Genomic DNA, 18,230 nt, shown 5'->3' with positions numbered 1-18,230 from the left:
CGCATGCTCATGTTAGAAACAGGTGGAGGAGAGGAAAGGATGTGATGGTTCAGGATAATTTGGGGCACTCCTATTTCTCAATATCTGATAGTAAAAGAGGTCAAAGTACAAAAAGTTATAGGTTTTTAGCCGCACAGTGTTTTTCCCTTTAGACATATTCTCTCATATTCTAAAACATATCTTATACATTCTAATTCAGATACTGAGTGCATACTGCGTGTCAGGTAATTTCCTGTATCTCAGTATAATGGGGAAAACTGGAGACCTGCGGCCTGGCCTCTGCCGCTCACTGTGCTGAGTGGCTGTGGGCAAGCTCTTCATGATAACACCGCCTGACCTCTTTGTATAATGGCAGAGATAACCTATCTGTTCTGGCCACTTTGTGGTTGTGAGAATCAAATGAAACCTTAAAAGTGAAAATGTTTTCAATGTTATGGGCTTTATAAATGCAAAACCATATTGATTATATGTACAGCTGAATTACAGTGAATTTAAACCAATCACCATTGTCAATGGAGTCCTGAAGCCGAAGAGCTTAAGTGAAAAATGGATGTTGTAATCTCAACATAATATCCCTACATTGAGCAGGCTACGGTGTCTGTATTTGCATGTTAATAGTGGAGGGCGAGAGCAGCACGGTGGCAGATAGGAAGCTGAGAGGAGGCCCAAGGAGCATGTCTGTCTCCCCTAATAAAGGAGGGGACGCTTTCCTATGTGATGCATTATATACAGGGGACACCAGAGCTGGGTTTGAATCCCAGCTCCACAACACTTTAACTCTGTGGCTTTGACCGAGTCACTTCACTGGCATGCGCTGAAATTCCTGCCTGAGAATGGGGACGAAACTGCTTGTTTTACTAAACTGTGTCAGTGGTACAGCACATAAAGCGACCAGTTGTGTCTGGCACATAACGGGCACTCTATGAATAGCATTTATCATTCCTGCAGGGTTCACACTGTGTATTATTTTAAATCAAACAAAAGAAATTTAATGGGTGAGAGAAACACACCAATATAGAAACTTCAAACAGGAGAGCCATTTTCACCTATACCAGGCATCCCCAAACTATGGCCAGCCGGCTGCATGCAGCCCCCTGAGGCCATTTATCCGGCCCCCCACCGCACTTCCAGAAGGGCCACCTCTTTTCATTGGTGGTCAGTGAGAGGAGCACTGTATGTGGCGGCCCTCCAATGGTCTGAGGGACAGTGAACTGGCCCTCTGTGTAAAAAGTTTGGGGACCCCTGATATACCCAACTCTATTATTATAAAGCAACTTCTCTTTCATTTTCTGAATATGAGCAATAGTGTGTATACATCTTTCTGTGTATAACAGTACAATTTCACATTTGAATTTCGGCCTTATTATCAGCATCCCAGAAGCAACTGCTACCCAAACAGCCTTGACACAGTGCCAGAGAGCCAGTGGAAGACCCAATGCCACTATTCTTTGCAGGTTTTTGACACCCCTGTCCAAACCCATCTTTCCTCCTATAACACTTCACGTTTTAATTGATACTCTGGTTAGTCATTTCCATGGGCTGTTATTATGAAATTCTGTGAGGAATCTGTAAAAATAATTGAACTATAAATACATATTTTTAAAATATTGTATTTATTTTAGAGAGAGGAAGGAAGAGAGTGAGAGAGAGAGACAGGAACTTCGAAAGAGCAAGGAACTTCAATGTATTCCTGTATGTACCCTGACTGGGGATCGAACTGGCAACCTCGGTGCTTTGGGACAATGCTCTAACCAACTGAGCTATCTGGCCAGGGTGACTATAAAGAATTTTAAAGTCTACATAGTACTAGTACCTGGACTCCTGCCTACACAGAGAAGTAAAGTGACTAGGACCCCACAGCCACTCCCTGGGCTGTGGAGGCAGGTCTCACCTGACTGTTCTGCCGGCTGGCCCCCAGAAGAAAGCTGATCATGTGTCGCAAGGCCGAGTGCCTCAGAAGGAGATCCGCAGCCCTGATACCTTGCTGTCACAAGATGTTGAGAATGACAAATTATATTTCCACGCAGACAAAAACCAGTTTTAAAATGAGAAGTTTTAAGGAATAAGTTTTTAAATGCTTTACATATAGAAAATATTTGTTAAAAATCTAATTTAGACAATACTTGAGTTTCAATAGCCTTGTACTGCGTCACAATGGCTACAAAACACTAGTTTTAATGTAGACTTCTGTTATCAATGAGTAACTACACCCACATGCATCCAAATTCTTGCAAGTAATATAATCCATGTACAAAATTCCTTTAGACTATAAATATTCTGTATTATAAAAAGATATTAAAAAAGTAATTTACCTTTTGTACAAAAGTGTTGAACAGGAAAAAGTACTGAGCACAATTTTTACAATTTTCTGGGACATCTTTATCCAACAGAGCGAGTAGTACCTCCAGTAACTGGTGGAGGCTTTTTAACTGGTTAGAGGAAAGATGAAATTACATAAAGAAAAACAATGTCAGACAGACATCTGTAACAGGATTAATTTGAAGCAAATCACCATAAGAACAAAAGGAAAATTTAGTTCATACAATCCAGTCTCAGATTCAGATGGATTTATGCTTTGAAGAGCAAAACAGAATGATCAATTTTACCCGCCAGGGGAAGACTGGTATTACAGAAATAATTAAAAGGAAAGTCTAGTTTCATTTCCTAGATTTCAGAGTCAAGGGCATGATTCTACTGCCTAATGGGCATGTTTTCTGTAGGCCAATCTGTGTCTCTCAAAGAAAGGCAGGGGCGAGGGTGGTTTAGAGGAAATCTGTTTCTGAATCCCTCCCTTCACTATGCTACTTCTTCACATAACCACAGATGCAAAGAATAAAAAACACAGACACAGGCATAGGGGCTAGAAATCAAGCCAATGGAGCAAATGGAGAGCAACAGCCTGACAGAATGACAACGGCAATATTGACTCAACTGTGAACTTACTTGAAAGCCCGCTGATGCCTCATGGAAAGCTTTGAAAAACATTTTATTTGTTTAGAAACCATTTTGGTTATCACATTGCTTCTTCTTTCCCACCCCCCACCAACTGCTTTCAGACAAGACCCTAGAAATTCATCTGCAATCTGAGAATGGAGACCAGGTTTACTATTCCTGTTGATGTATTTCCTCTGAAGAGGGGTTTCACAGACTTTTAAAATACTCCCATCCATCCTGTCACACCCATTATAAATACAGTAAACTAGCTACAGTTATATAGCACTTCATTTTCAAAGTACTTTACAATACAAAGTGGGTGACAAGAGGCACCATTTCCATTTCGAGGGAGGGGAAAATTAGCATAAAATACATGGGCTGGATCTGGATACCAACAGAATTTACTGAGGCAAACAGCTTCCATGCTTCTGGTCCTCACCACTCACTTTCCTCTCTACCATCCACAGACTTGCCTTTAGAAGTAGATGGGGTGATATGGTAGGGCCTGACCCCATCTGTAGTGAGACTGCACAATTCTATTTTTATCTTTTGTCTGGGTTGGTACTGGGAGGATGGAGGAGAATAAGAAGGTACTTATGTTAAATATCTTAGAAAACTTCCATGGCTATGTCAGAGCAATGGTATCCAACTGTTTTAAGCAGCTCCCAATGACCTAGTATACCTTCTGCATCCAGGTAAGGTTTTGTTTGGAAAATGGTTCTGCTGTTTAAGCTGACTGAAAACCACTGCCTCAGAGTAAACCTCAACTTCCTTATGATTCCTGGAGTTGAGAAATAGTCGCTTATGTCCTTCCTAAGGGGCACATTAGACCTCCTTGTTCATTCTGAACCAAGCCGAGTTCCTCAAGCTGTCTGGTCTGTTTGTGCACCCCAGGTCAGGCAATGTTGAAGAAACAGAGTGCACGGGAGTCAGGCACTGTATATGGATTAAACACCTCCCTTAATGTACTTGCTCAAGGCTGCATAACAAAGTCGACAATTGCATTTGAAGCAGCAATTTCTAGAATTTGCATTTAGTTCATTGAGACACACTGCCTCCAGCCAATGTTTATAAGGAGCCAATCAGTTTTGAAAATAACATTTTTCAAAGTTTTCCATGTAGTGTCAGCTGTTTGAAACAGTAAACTTGGAAGTAACTGCTGTATTTGCTAGCACTTAATAACAGATTGAATAATCAGACTTACAATGTATGTCAAACTTTTCCAGTAGTCTTAAAATCTTTGGGGATTGAGGATGCTAACAAATACCATGGTTTGTTTTGGCATGTGTAGAATTGTTAACCAGAAAATATGTTACAGAAAATAGGGTTAGGAAGAAGAAGGAATTCAGTAGAATAGGAACAGATTAGGAAATAATGAAAACCAATGAAGGAACTATTTTGGTCAATGCTCCAGATGAATGGCACTATTTGGTTTGGATGCCAATTGTAGGTTTAGGTCATAAAATAGCTTCTGAGGAAAGACAAAGGAAGGGGTGGCTCCAATGTTTACAGGTCTGGACTAGAGCCTCTAGTTGCACATTAGTCTCAGTTGAGAGATCTAATACAAACTCTTGAGAGAAGACTTATAAAAAAGGAGTGTTCTAGAGAGAAGATTCTGAAGCAGACCCCAATTTCTGGCCCACTGTGGTTTCTGGGATATGAGGAGGAGCCGGAATGCCTCTACTCTGGCATTCGTCAGAGGGTGCATTTTATGTGGCATAATTACAGATTCCAAACCTAGGCTCCTTTCTTATTATGTATAATTTTAAATGTTAGGTAAAAACAGAAAGTATAAATAACAATTTAAAAATGAGACTGACCTTATCCTGATAAAACAAGGCACTGTCTAGGGTTTTCTCCAGAATGGTGGCCACGGCCACTCGTACTTCTCTCACGTTGCACTCCAGCAAGAATACTCTAAAACAAAGAGAACGTGTGTGAAAGAGACAGATTGCTCTAAGTCAACCTTCCCAACAGGGGTCCCACCTATAATCCAAGAAACAAAATTACTACAAGATGCTAGTTCAAGTCTTCAGAGAGCTGTAGTACCCCTCTCAGGCCACTGTGATGGAGGAAGGACCATAGGAAAACAAGACCCCTGAACAATGAAAGTTTTTCCTCCTTTTCCCTCTCTTCGCCTAAGTGAATACCTGGATAAATATAAATTTGGATTTAGAGAGAGATGAAGCAGAACCTAAAATTTATAAGTTTTTTCACTTAAGAGCAGTTCTTCCTGGCACCCCTTCAATTTATCAGAATAAGATACTCAAGTTCTGAGTCAAGTTAGCACCTCCGAATTCCCTCCTAAACTTATATTTCTATACTTTTACTTTCCTTTCCTCTTCCCTCTCCAACCCTTACTTCTTACTCAGTCCTGCTGAAAAGCACCTGCTTTCCTCCTTTCTTCTTCTATGAGCATGGTTACAGCCTGACCAGGAGGTGGTGCAGTGGAGAGACTGTTGGCCTGGGACTCAGAAGACCCAGGTTTGAAACCCCAAGGTCACTGGCTTGAGCGTGGGCTCATCCGATTTGAGCGCGGGCTCACCAGCTTGAGTGTGGGATCATAAACATGACCCCATGGTCGCTGGTTTGAGCAGGGGGTCATTTGCTCTGCTGGAGCCCCAGACAAGGCACATATAAGAAAGCAATCAATTAACAACTAAGGTGCCACAAGGAAGAATTGATGTTTCTTATCCCTCTCCTTTCCAGCCTGTCTGTCTCTGTCTCTCCTTCACATAGCTGGTGTGCAGACAAGGCAGCCTTAGCTGAGGTGCAGGGCATGCCAGGCGGAAACAGTGCTCTCTGGGACTAGGTGGTAGTAATTTCCTGAGAGCATTAAGGTAACCGCATGCTTCTCCATGGTCAGCTTTGCTTTCTCTGCTTCGCATACTCTACTCACTCTGACATGACAACCCAGATTATAATCACCCAAGTGAAATATCTACCTATCATTTCTTATACAGATGCTTCCTGACTTACAATGTCTTGATTTGAGATTTTTTGACTTTATAATGGTAAGCGATTGCATTCAATAGAAAGTATACTTCAGGCCCTGGCTGGTTGGCTTAGTGGTAGAGCGTCGGCCTGGCGTGCAGGAATCCTGGGTTTGATTCCTGGCCAGGGCACACAGGAGAAGCGCCCATCTGCTTCTCCACCCCTCCCCCTCTCCTTCCTCTCTTGTCTCTCTCTTTCCCTCCTGCAGCCAAGGCTCCATTGGAGCAAAGTTGGCCCAAGCACTGAGGATGGCTCCATGGCCTCTGCCTCAGGTGCTAGAATGGCCCTGGTTGCAACAGAGCAATGCCCCAGATGGGCAGAGCACCGCCCCCTGGTGGGCATGCCGGGTGGATCCCGGTCGGGCACATGCAGGAGTCTGTCTGACTGCCTCCCTGTCTCCAACTTCAGAAAAATACAAAAAAAAAAAAAAAAAGTATACTTTAGATTTTGAATTCTGATCTTTTCTCCTGCTAGTGATAGTGGTACGATATTTTCTCATGATGCTGGGCGGCTACAGTCCAAGTCAGCCATGAGATCATGAGAGAAAACAACCGATACCCTACAGCAGGGGTCAGGAACCTATGTGGCTCTTCTGATGGCTGCATCTGGCTCGCAGACAAATTTTTAATAAAAAAATGTTAAAAATATAAAACATTCTCATGTATTACAATCCATTCATTTCTTGCCGCTCATGTTCATGGTTGCGGGTGGCTGGAGCCAATCACAGCTGTCCTCCAGGACACCACCAAATTTTTATTGGATAATGGGTAATGTACATGGGTCGTTGTATGGCTCTCATGGAATTACATTTTAAAATATGTGGTGTTCATGGCCAAAAAGGTTCCTGACCCCTGCTCTACGGTGTACTCATTGTGTTAGGTACTTGTGCCAACTGTAAGCCAATGTAAGTGTTCTTAGCATGTTTAAGTTTGGCTAGGCTAAGTGATGATGTTCAGTAGGTTAGGTGTATTAAATACATTTCCAACTGATGGTAGTTTCAACTTACGAAGGGTTAATTGGGACCTAACTCCATTTTAAGTCAAGGAGCATCTGTATTTCTTAACAGAAAATTCTGATTATTTAAATTTAACATAATTTTGATGAACCAAGCCTTTCTTCAGGTAACACCAGTGAGAGCAGCTCTGGTCTCTGAATTAGCATTTGCATTTCTTCCTCAGATCCCAAGAGTGTGCTGACAATCCTGCCCTCCTCAACCGGAGACAGAAGGAGCCCCATTCCCGCTCAGTCCATGTCCCTGCGAATGCTGTGCATGAATTAGCTGACTTGGGACCAGCCAGAGAAGGCTCTGCTCAAAATCCACTAAGACCCAAGTACAACTAAAAGAAAGTTTAAAAGATGACAAGTGCTAATGTAATCTTTAGCTTCAGAGGCTTGATCAGATTCAAGTACAATCTTTCTTTTCTTGAAAAAATATCTATAGGGGGTGTTCCACACTTCCTATCAGAGACCTTAGGAAGCACCAGAGAATGCAAACAAATCCAGAATATGGCGAGTTCCATAAGACAAACAACCAGCCGCCATCCCCCCATCCCCAATAAACGGCATGACAAAAGAGGAGTTGGTGGGAGAAAGGGACAATGACAGATTAAGAGTCTTAAGAGACATATAAACCCAGTACAACATGTGGAGCTTGTCTGGATCCTGATTTGTATAAACTATTTTTTTTTTTTTACAGAGACAGAGAGAGGGATAGATAGTGACAGACAGACAGGAACAGAGAGAGATGAGAAGCATCAATCATCAGTTTTTCGTTGTGACACCTTAGTTGTTCATTGATTGCTTTCTCATATGTGCCTTGACCGTGGGCCTTCAGCAGACTGAGTAATCCCTTGCTCGAGCCACGACTTTGGGTCCAAGCTGGTGAGCTTTGCTCAAACCGGTTAAGCTTGCACTCAAGCTGGCGAGCTCGGGGTCTCAAACCTGGGTCCTTCCGCATCCCAGTCCGATGCTCTATCCACTGTGCCACTGCCTGGTCAGGCTAAACTATATTTTTGATGGAATGGGTAGTGAAGAATATAAAGGAATTATTTCTGTTCAGTGTGACAATGGTTCTTATGTTATTATTTTTTAACTTTACCTGTTAGAGATACATGCTGAAAATTTTCCAGTGAAATTATGTGATAACTGAAATTTACTTTAAAATACTTTAGAAAAAAGAAAAGCACACATGTGAGTGTGTATGAGGGAGTTAGGACAGACATACAAGATTGGCAAGTATGGACAACTGGAGCTGGAGAATGGGTAGAGGAGAGGGTTCAGTATTTGGATGTTTAGAAATTTCCATAAAAAAAGATTTTTATTTTTATTTTATTTTTTAAATTGAGTTCTGCCTTTTTTTAAAAAAAGACTTTATTTGTTCAATTTTTTTTTTCAGAGAGGAAAGAGAGAGAGGGAAAGAGGGAGGTGGGGGGAGGAGCAGGAAGCATCAACTCCCATATGTGCCTTCACCAGGCAAGCCCAGGGTTTCGAACCGGTGACCTCAGTGTTCCAGGTCGATGCTTTATCCACTGCACCACCACAGGTCAGGCAAAAAAAAAAAAAAAAAAGATTTTTTTTTTGTGTGTGTATTTTTCCGAAGCTGGAAACAGGGAGGCAGTCAGACAGACTCCCACATGCACCCGACTGGGATCCACCCGGCACCCACCAGGGGGCGATGCTCTGCCCATCTGGGGCGTTGCTCTGTTGCAACAAGAGCCATTATAGCACCTGAGGCAGAGGCCACAGAGCCATCCTCAGTACCTGGGCCATCTTTGCTCCAATGGAGCCTTGGCTGCGGGAGGGGAAGAGAGAGACAGAGAGGAAGGAGGGGGTGAGGGTGGAGAAGCAAATGGGCGCTTCTCCTATGTGCCCTGGCTGGGAATCGAACCCGGGTCCCCCACACACCAGGCCGACGCTCTACTGCTGAGCCAACCGGCCAGGGCGAATTTTTTTATTTCTTTAGATCAATTTGCAAGCAGTATTTACTACCAATTTAGTTTTCTTTGTAATTTTAATTACATTTAAGAACTGTCTAAAAAAAATGACACCAAAGGGCTGATCTGAGAGACAACACCCTCATCACATTTATGATGAATAAAATATTAGTACAGTATACATTTATTATTTAGTTGTAACAATGATAACCTAAGTTATCTTAAAATTTAAAAATTAAGAGCCCTGGCATCTGGTTTCAGTGGGAGAGTGTCGGCCTGGTATGTGGATGTCCTGGGTTTGATTCTCAGTCAGGCCATACAGAAGAAGCACCCATCTGCTTCTCCACCTTTTGGCCTTCCCCTTCTCTCCTTCTCTCCCTTTTCTCCTTCCACAGCCATGGCTCAATTGGTTTGAGCACATTGGTCCCAGGCACTGAGGATGGCTCCACGGAGCCTCCACCTCAGATGCTAAAAATAGCTCAGTTGCGAGCATGGTCCCAGATGGACAGAACATCGGCCCCAGATGGGGTTGCCATGTGGATCCTGGTTGGGGCGCATGTGGGAGTCTGCCTAACTCCCTTCCTCTCACTTGGAAAAAAAAAAGTAGTTAGAGAAAGAAGAAAATCAATTCTTCAAAAATATAAAATCATAGCAATTGATAAAGAATAATTGGGCTTTATAAAGAAAGACAAAATATAATAAACTCTAAAAAAAATGTAATAAACTCTACCAGGAAAAGTCTGAATTAGGTAATTCCATGGGATTCTTTACCATTAGGTATTCTAAGAAACAAAAACATACTACGAAAGAAGTTACTGAGTTTCTCTGGATATATTTAAAAGCAAGGCTATTCGAATATAATGGGAAGGACTAAATTTTTGCCATGTTCCTTCTAAACAGATGACGATACTATGACATTCTACTGCCTAACCCAATACTCAGTAGTCCTAACGGGAACATATTTTAGAATTAAACTAAATAATTGAGTGAAAGGTTATCTCTAAAGCAAACTCTAAAGAGACAGGCATATAACACTTCAAAGGAATGTTTATTCTTTCTTTATGAACTGTGTGCATGCTTGCTGTACAAATATTTCAGTGCTTACTAAATGCCTGGCTCTGTGCAGAACAGGGAACCAAACAAATGTAGCTTCTGCCTCAAGAAGCTGAAATTTAGTAGGGAGACAGGTAAAACAACAGAGCAGATTAACAGGAAAGACCTCCTATAAACTGGGTGATTGAGAGTAAGCAGCCTTAGACAAGGCACTAACTGTGCCTTCTTTTTAAGGAAGAGGGGAGAATGTTCCAGATAAGAGAGAACATAAAGCTCAAGGGTCTGTAGGCAGGAAAAACAGCTTAGCATGCAGGAAAGTGGGAAGACGGAAGCCTGGAAGGAAAGACAGATTATGTTCAAGTAAGGCCTTGTGGATCATGGTTAAGAACTTTGGGTTTTACCATGAGTGCGATGGGAATCCACTAATTTTTTTTAAAAAAATTTAATTTATTGATTTTTTAAAGAGAGGATAGAGAGAAAGAAAGGTGGGGGAAGGAGCAGAAAGCATCAACTCGTAGTAGTTCCTTCTCTTGACTGGGCAAGCCTGGGTTTTCAAAGCAACGACCTCAGCATTCTAGGCCGATGCTCCATTCACTGTGCCACCACAGGTCAGGCTAAAATTTTTTAAAGTAAAAAAGTAATGTGATCTAATTTGCTTTAAAAATAACTTTTGTTTCTGTATGGGGCAGATGGGTGGAAGGAGAGGTGGAGATATTGAGCAGGCAAATAAACAAATGTCTGAAGCACAGACCTAGAGATGAAGGGGATATGGGACCAAGAGTTTTGATTGACTCTCTGTCTAAGCTGCAACAGACCGTGAGTCCCTGCAGGAAGGGGCTTGTATGCCAGATCCCCGAGTCACAGCAGGGAGCTAGGACATGGCTGCCTGTGAGCACCTGGCCATCCGTACACAGGCTCTCTGCGTCCTCTGACACCCTGTTTATGTCTAGTTCAACAGAGATGGTTTTGAAAAAAATGACTGTGAAGTTACCTGAATAATTTCCTCACTGCTTTATCATTGAAGACAGTTTAAAATTGATTCCAATCAGAAAAATAATCTCAAGTTGAAATAAAAAGAGCTACAAGAAACTTAGCTCTAACTCACTGGAAGAAACACAAATTTATTTTAATTAAAAATCTTGAAACTTACTTTATCAATTCTCGTCCTTCAGAACTAATAAAATATTCCACCAGCCACTGACAAGCATCAAAACTTTTTGAAAGTAATGCTTCAATAGTGGCAATCCATTCTTCAGTGTCAACCCTTTAAAAAAGCAAAGAAGGTAATGTTAGGAGTACAGCTCCAGCAAATAACCATATGGAGAGCCACTTCATTTAAAATATTTTATTTGGGGGGGGTAGAAGATAAGTGACATACTCAGTGACTGCTAAGTAACATGGTTCTATGCATCCCAGAAGCCAGAGCTTTGCATTCTCTGTTCCTGTGGTGTGTGACCCATCCTCCTACTTCCAAAAGGAAAAACGGTGTGAAGAAGCTATCTGCATCTTCTTCAAAAAACTTCACTTGGAAAAAAACCCCAGAACATTTTGTTTTGCTTAATTAATTGACATTCACAAAATGCTTACTTTCTATATTTTTATATTATATTATTATAATATTAAATATCCTATTTATGGAATTAAAAATATTTGGACAGAAAAAAAGGTGGGTGTAATGACTATACCTTCTATGACTCAACAGCACCCCTCTCCTGTCCCTCAAGGCCCAAAACAGTAAACATGAGCAAAATGGAAATAGTGCGCAATGTGTAGACTGCTTGAGCAAATTTCACAAATAAAGGTAACCAAATAAATTTCCTTAGTCAAGCCTATGCCAGACATTTACAAGAAACATTATTTCTTTTCAATCAAATAATAAACTGTTATCATTAAATATATCTTGGATTACTACACATAAAAATGAAATGTCATCATGTTTGTTACTGTCTCAAGAGTCTCTAGATTGCAGAATCTTTTGAAAAACCTCTCTACACTTAGAGAAGTTCATGGTGCTGGAGTGGGAAATGACTGAGAACCTCCGCATCTTTTGTTAACGGGTCTCCTCAACCTGAGCCTCCCCTTCCTGCTCCAGATGTATCCCACGAACTAAGCCACACTACTCTTCAATCTCTCCTCACTCACAGAACAACAATTTACCCAGAGCCTATAATGTGTCAAGCACCTTATCAGGTACTAAAGATGAAAAACAATGATGACTCACATGCAATCAAAGTCAAGAGTTTCTAGGGCATCATTCTGAACCCACGAAGCCTGCCCAAAAATCCTCCCCGATCTCCCACTGAACAAAGCCCACGCTCCCCTCTCGGGCATTCGGTGAGCTCATCTAAACCCAATACTTTGTCTCCCTTCAGATGAGTTCCTTAAAATGTACGAGTAAACCACTAAGTCACTCACAGTTCCTTGGGCAAGTCTTGTTACTCAGGTTTCCCCTTCCACCTAGAATAATAACTGTTTCTCTGTTTGCCTTTCAAAATCCTCTGAGAACATCAGCGTCTTTATAGCCAACCTGATCCCCGTATCTGGATATGATTCTATCCAGTTTCCAAAGATGCACAGCATTCATGCCTTGCATCACAGTTATTGCTCTGTTCAATGTACCTTTCTGACTGGATTAAAAATTCCTTGAAGATATGAGCCATTAATCATCTGAGTATATTAGGTAGTTTCCAAATGCCTAAAAAAACCGTTTTAAAACACTGACTCAATCAGTGCTTTTTGACACAACAATCAAACATATCACTTCTTACCTGAGTTTTTTCTTTGTCCGTAGATAAGTTTGAAAAAGAAATTGAACGGCAAGCTGTAAGCTTACCTTTGCCATGCAAGGATAGAATGGATGCTTTAATTTAGTCTGAGAGGGAGAAAAAAAAGGGAGGATATTTTTCACAAAGTTTTATAGACTATTACACATCATTATGAACTAAATAATCATACAAATGATAAAGTTCAACTAAGAAAAATCTAGCCAGGCCCTGGCCAGTTGGCTCAGTGGTAGAGTGTTGGCCTGGTGTGTAGAAGTCCCAGGTTCGATTCCTGGTAGGGCACATAGAAGAAGTGCCCATTTGTTTCTCCACCCTTCCCCCTTTCCTTCCTCTCTACCTCTCTCTTCCCCTCTTGTAGCCAAGGCTTCATTGGAGCAAAGTTGGCCCGGGCGCTGAGGACGGCTCCATGGCCTCCACCTCAGGTGCTAGAATGGCTCCGGCTGCAATGGAACAATACCCCAGATGGGCAGAGCACTGCCCCCTGGTGAGCATGCTGGGTGGATCCCAGTCGGGCGCATGTGGGAGTATGCCTGCCTCCCTGCTTCTAACTTCAGAAAAAATACACATAAACACACACACACAAAGAAAAATCTAGCCAGTTCATTATAAAAAATGTTACAATTAAAACTTTCAAAAAGTTAAGACATCTTCATTTCTTTTATGAAGCCCTCTCAAAATAGTCTTTAGAACATAAGACGTTAAGTAGTCTATCAATAGACTAAGAAAATATTCCCCTTATTAGCAAATTGTAATCATGGTACTTAAAAAGAGAAGTACTTGGGAGTACTGGTAATATCTGATTACAAATTAAGAAAAATTAATCCTCACAAAACCCAATATCCATTGATATCACATCATGGCTACTCATAGAGTCATCATGAAATTTAAACAAGAGCACTTAAAAGAACTAGTGCAGGGGATCCTTGGGTGACGATACAGTTTTGTTCCCACAAGAGTGACGTAACCCGAATTATGGTGCAAGTTGAAACACACCCTAGCTTCATCACTTACCTAACACAATGGTAAAATCATAATTTAGAACATAAAAACACAACTAAGACACAGAAAAAGGAAAAGAACTTAAATATACTGTACTGTAGTAACAGAAAAAATGACAAAGCAACACAAATGTAACACCTGTGCTTTTAACAGTCCAAAATGGCCAGGTAAGCGTACTCAGGACGCCAAAAGCCTCACTCTTCTGCCATGTTACCGTGTACTCTTCCACCGCGCAAACAAACTCGTTTGCCCACGTGGTAAGTACGATGCTAATGGTGTAAGCCGAAACACTCACGTCTCAATTTTTTTTAAAGTTCTGATGGGAATGAATGTCATAAACACAAAACATCGTATGTCGAGACTGTCATATCCCGAGGACCCCGGTATGTGGAAACTCTCATTCACAATCCGCATCATATATTATGAATATTGCCTATATTTTAATACCACTCAGTAAGTTACACATTTGTGGAAATTGTTTTTTGCAACTACAGATGAACAACTGCGAGTGAGCATGAATCACTGAACACTTTAGTTGAAAGATGTTTAATTATGATTCTGATTTAGTAGTAATCCAGCTAGTACTTACAGCATTCAGTGATGCTAAAGACAAAACAAAGCTGAAATAATCACTACTGTACACATCTCTGTTCTTCATAAACTTGAGGTTTTCATCTCTTACCATCTACAGAAGAAAATCAGCAATTATTTTAAAGACATGGGATATAATATTCAACATGAAGACATTTTCAGGGATATATTAAGTAAAAAAGATTCATAAAAACCCTACTCTCTCGCCCTGGCCAGTTGGCTCAGCGGTAGAGCATCGGCCTGGCGTGCGGGGGACCCAGGTTCGATTCCCGGCCAGGGCACATAGGAGAAGCGTCCATTTGCTTCTCCACCCCCCCCCTCCTTCCTCTCTCTCTCTTCCCCTCCCGCAGCCAAGGCTCCATTGGAGCAAAAATGGCCCGGGCGCTGGGGATGGCTCCTTGGCCTCTGCCCCAGGTGCTAGAGTGGCTCTGGTCGCGGCAGAGCAACCCCCTGGAGGGGCAGAGCATCGCCCCTGGTGGGCGTGCCAGGTGGATCCCGGTCGGGCGCATGCGAGAGTCTGTCTGACTGTCTCTCCCCGTTTCCAGCTTCAAAAACAAAACAAAACAAAACAAAAAACCCTACTCTCTTGTAACTCAATACATCATCATCTACACAGGCAAAACCCTCCTCTCAAGCTTTGAAATTTTTAAAAAAGCGAGAGAAAAATCTTCATTTCAATATATAAACATTTGTAAAAAGGTAAATTATTATTCATTAAATCAAATTCTTTTGGAAAATTTAGGAAAACTACCATGTGACGGATAAATGGATTCTACCTATTATTTTGGATAGGAAGGGACAGTTTTCCCAAGAACCACTAACTCCGTGCTCTCTGATTCAGATGGCTTATCTTTCTCTCAACCTCTCTTACTAAAAGACTCCATATTTTTCTTAAATTCCCAGGTCTAGCTACTGAGCTCTGATTACTTAGTGTAGAAAGTCTGTAATGGGTAGTAGATGGTTCTGAATTTTAATCCTGTCTCTGAGACTCTAGCTGGCCATTTTTCCTTTTCTGAGCCAAATTTTTTCCAACTGAGAAATGGGAAAAAAATCTTCTATTTCACAATAGTGTATTAAAAATTAGGGATTTGTTTAAAGCATGTAATAGCACAGAGTAGGTATTCAATAATTAATGGTCATCAATATCAATATATTAGTTTTACCCAGAAGTTATAAACTTATTTTTCTCTCCAGATACAGTGAGTTAATTTTAGCAATGTTTCATTACTTCCCACACCCTCTACTTAATCTCTGGCATCCTATGGCCACACAGAAAGTGGTGATGGTGTGGCCAATCTGGAGTCTGTAACCCCCTTCGTGACTTGACATGACACTGGTGGGTAAGAAATTCATGACACTGGGTGGGTAAGAAAATGTGGCACTAAAAGTACAACTGAGTCCACAGGACGGCCAGCTGGAGCACTTCTGGACCTGTGAGATGGATTTTTGACACTATCTAAATTTTCCCCCTTAGAATTTTTTATACAGTTCTTACCTGATATATTCGAACAGGCATTTTTTCCACAAACAGTCCCTTCTTCTCTCCTTTTTTAACCAGCTTGGTTAGAATAGAGAGCCGGTCATTGTTAGGCCTGTGGGGCCGAGGAGATGACTGAGGAGAAATTTCTGGTGAAGATGGTGCTGACCTAAGAGACAGAATTAGAAAACTGTCTTGTATAAGTGGCTATTGTTTTAGTAGTTCCTATAACCTGACAAACCTATATAAACATTGTACTAGACTTAAAAGTAAATCGTATACTTGCCTAATTCAATAATTTAAATTCACAGAGAACAGGATAAAACTTTCCAATAGTGCTAAAATAGTGCTTACCATGTTTTGAACATAAAGTATATTCAATAAATGCTGAGATGAAAAAAGTCTCACTTCTAGAATAAAAAAAATCATATGCTTTTTTTCCCCCTAAATACAAAATACTTCTCAGCCCTGGCAGGTTGGCTCAATCAATAGAATGTTGACCCACTATATGTACGTCCCGGTTCAATTACCAGTCAGGGTACAAAAGAGAGGTGACCATGTGCTTCTCTGCCCCACCCCTTCCCCTTCTCTCTCTTTTCCCTTCCTACAGCTAGTGGTTTGATTGGTTCGAGTGTAGGCCCCAGGCGCTGAGGAAAGCTCAGTTGGTCTGAGCACATCAGCCTTAGGCACTAAAAATAGCTTGGTTAATTCTAGTATTGGCCCTAGACTGGGTTGCTGGGCAGATCCCAGCCACGGCATATGAGGGAGTCTGTCTGTCTGTCTCCCCTCCTCTCATTTAAAACAAACCAGCCTCACAAAATAACTTTTTGCCAAGGAAACAGACCACATAGCAATAAGAAGAAAAGGGTAGCAATTTACTTATTTTCTTTTTAGAATTTCTCTCTTACTTAGTCAACTGCATTTAATTACCAAACAGTACACTCTAGAGATCACAATATCACCTACTAAAATCACACAACAAAGCACACAGGAAAGGAAACTCACAGAGATAGATCCTCAGCTTCCTGCCGTACTACGCTGACTCGGCTTTTCTTTGGTAACACTGGGGAGTTCTGATCAGACACCCTTTGGTAGAAAAGCATGTAGGCATTCCAGTATCTTCGGCGAACATCAGTATATGGGTTTGCTTTATAACAAGACATTAAGAAAGAAGTCTTTGTAAATAAAACGTTTTCTTGTCTTGACAATCTAAAATAAAGGATCCATAAATCCAGCAAGTTAACTGATTACTAAATGTGTTAAACGTGAAGTGTAAGGAAAAGTGTTTATTTTTGGAGCACTGCTTAAAATTATTCAGAAGGTGACATAAAGGGGCAGGAAGTAGGGGGTTGTATGGGGACAGAATAATGGAGAGAAGGTAAATATTCTCAGGCAAGTCTAAATTTAATCAAAAGGCAAATAACATTTAAAAGTAAATTCTGTGAGACAGGATGGGATTATAAATGGTCTCATTTAATAATTTCAGTATAGAATAGCCAAATCTAGGTAAATTTTGGCAATGATATGATATTCAACTCACACAGTATCAAAATCTAACACTGAACCTAATATAGGTTGAAATTTTAAATGCCCCCAGTATAGTTCAAAATCAGGTTTCAGAAATGCTAATGTCTCTGCAAAATGTTTTTTCTTCAAATAGCAAATACTGACTGAATTTTGTGATGTATTTTTTCCTCTAACTTTTTCTCCTGGGGGTGGGGTCTATGGAAAGATTCCTTTGCTACATTGCACAGTAAGTATGGTTTTAAAAATACAGATGCTAGAAATGTCTTCTCTAATTAATCATACCTCTATATAACTGAAAAGGAAATCTGAAAATTTTAGTGGATAACTACTTCTGAAACTATTAAGATTAAAATTCTGCTTTCATTAGTTTCTCTTTGATATTCATTTCTTCTCTTTAACTTATACTTCCCCCAAGTCCCCCAAAATCTGTTGTAAGAAATTAAAAATTTTTTTGTAAGCACCTTGAACATTTTCACAGTGGCTATCAAAGAGTTCATGGATACACACAGCTAGAGCAGTGGTATGTAAGAGTAAAATCTATTTTTATGTAAAGAAAACTGCTTCCAATTTGATAGAAAATTCTAACTCAAAACAATAAAACTTATGAAATGTCTATTTGTACATACTTACTTTGATCATAAACTTTTGGTCTATATTCTCCCCCAAAGCATTCATATTCCAGTGTCTCATCATTTAAGTCAAATTCCTCTATAACTGTGTCATTAAATTTATACCACTTTCCTTTTCCACAACCCCTAGGGCCAATAGATAAGATAAACATCACAATAAAATACAAACATCTCATTTTCAGTATTTATCTCTTTGTATTTTCTACAAATATAGTAGGTAATTACCATATAAAAATACTTAAAAATATAGCAAGAGTTATTCTAATTTCTAAAACAACTTTTCAAATTGAAGGGGTACAAACAGTTACAG

General features: G+C 40.6%; 1 protein-coding gene across 3 annotated transcripts in view; it reads right to left on the bottom strand.

Annotated features, from left to right (window-relative positions):
- The window catches only part of USP24 (ubiquitin specific peptidase 24), a 150,625-nt gene that overhangs the window by 17,909 nt on the left and 114,486 nt on the right, over positions 1-18,230 (bottom strand). For all 3 annotated transcript variants that reach the window (XM_066269088.1, XM_066269089.1, XM_066269090.1), the window contains 9 exons: positions 17,922-18,046; positions 16,770-16,911; positions 15,783-15,933; positions 14,286-14,381; positions 12,683-12,786; positions 11,065-11,178; positions 4,755-4,851; positions 2,313-2,429; positions 1,892-1,984 (listed from right to left, as the gene is read on the bottom strand). In XM_066269088.1, coding sequence (XP_066125185.1) covers positions 1,892-1,984; positions 2,313-2,429; positions 4,755-4,851; positions 11,065-11,178; positions 12,683-12,786; positions 14,286-14,381; positions 15,783-15,933; positions 16,770-16,911; positions 17,922-18,046 — 1,039 coding nt within the window. The remainder of the gene's footprint in view (positions 1-1,891; positions 1,985-2,312; positions 2,430-4,754; positions 4,852-11,064; positions 11,179-12,682; positions 12,787-14,285; positions 14,382-15,782; positions 15,934-16,769; positions 16,912-17,921; positions 18,047-18,230) is intronic.

This window comes from Saccopteryx bilineata, chromosome 3 (assembly GCF_036850765.1).
Source record: "Saccopteryx bilineata isolate mSacBil1 chromosome 3, mSacBil1_pri_phased_curated, whole genome shotgun sequence".
Lineage (NCBI taxonomy): Eukaryota > Metazoa > Chordata > Mammalia > Chiroptera > Emballonuridae > Saccopteryx > Saccopteryx bilineata.
The sequence above is the reverse complement of the archived record's forward strand: the minus strand, read 5'-3'. Positions and strand labels throughout refer to the sequence as shown.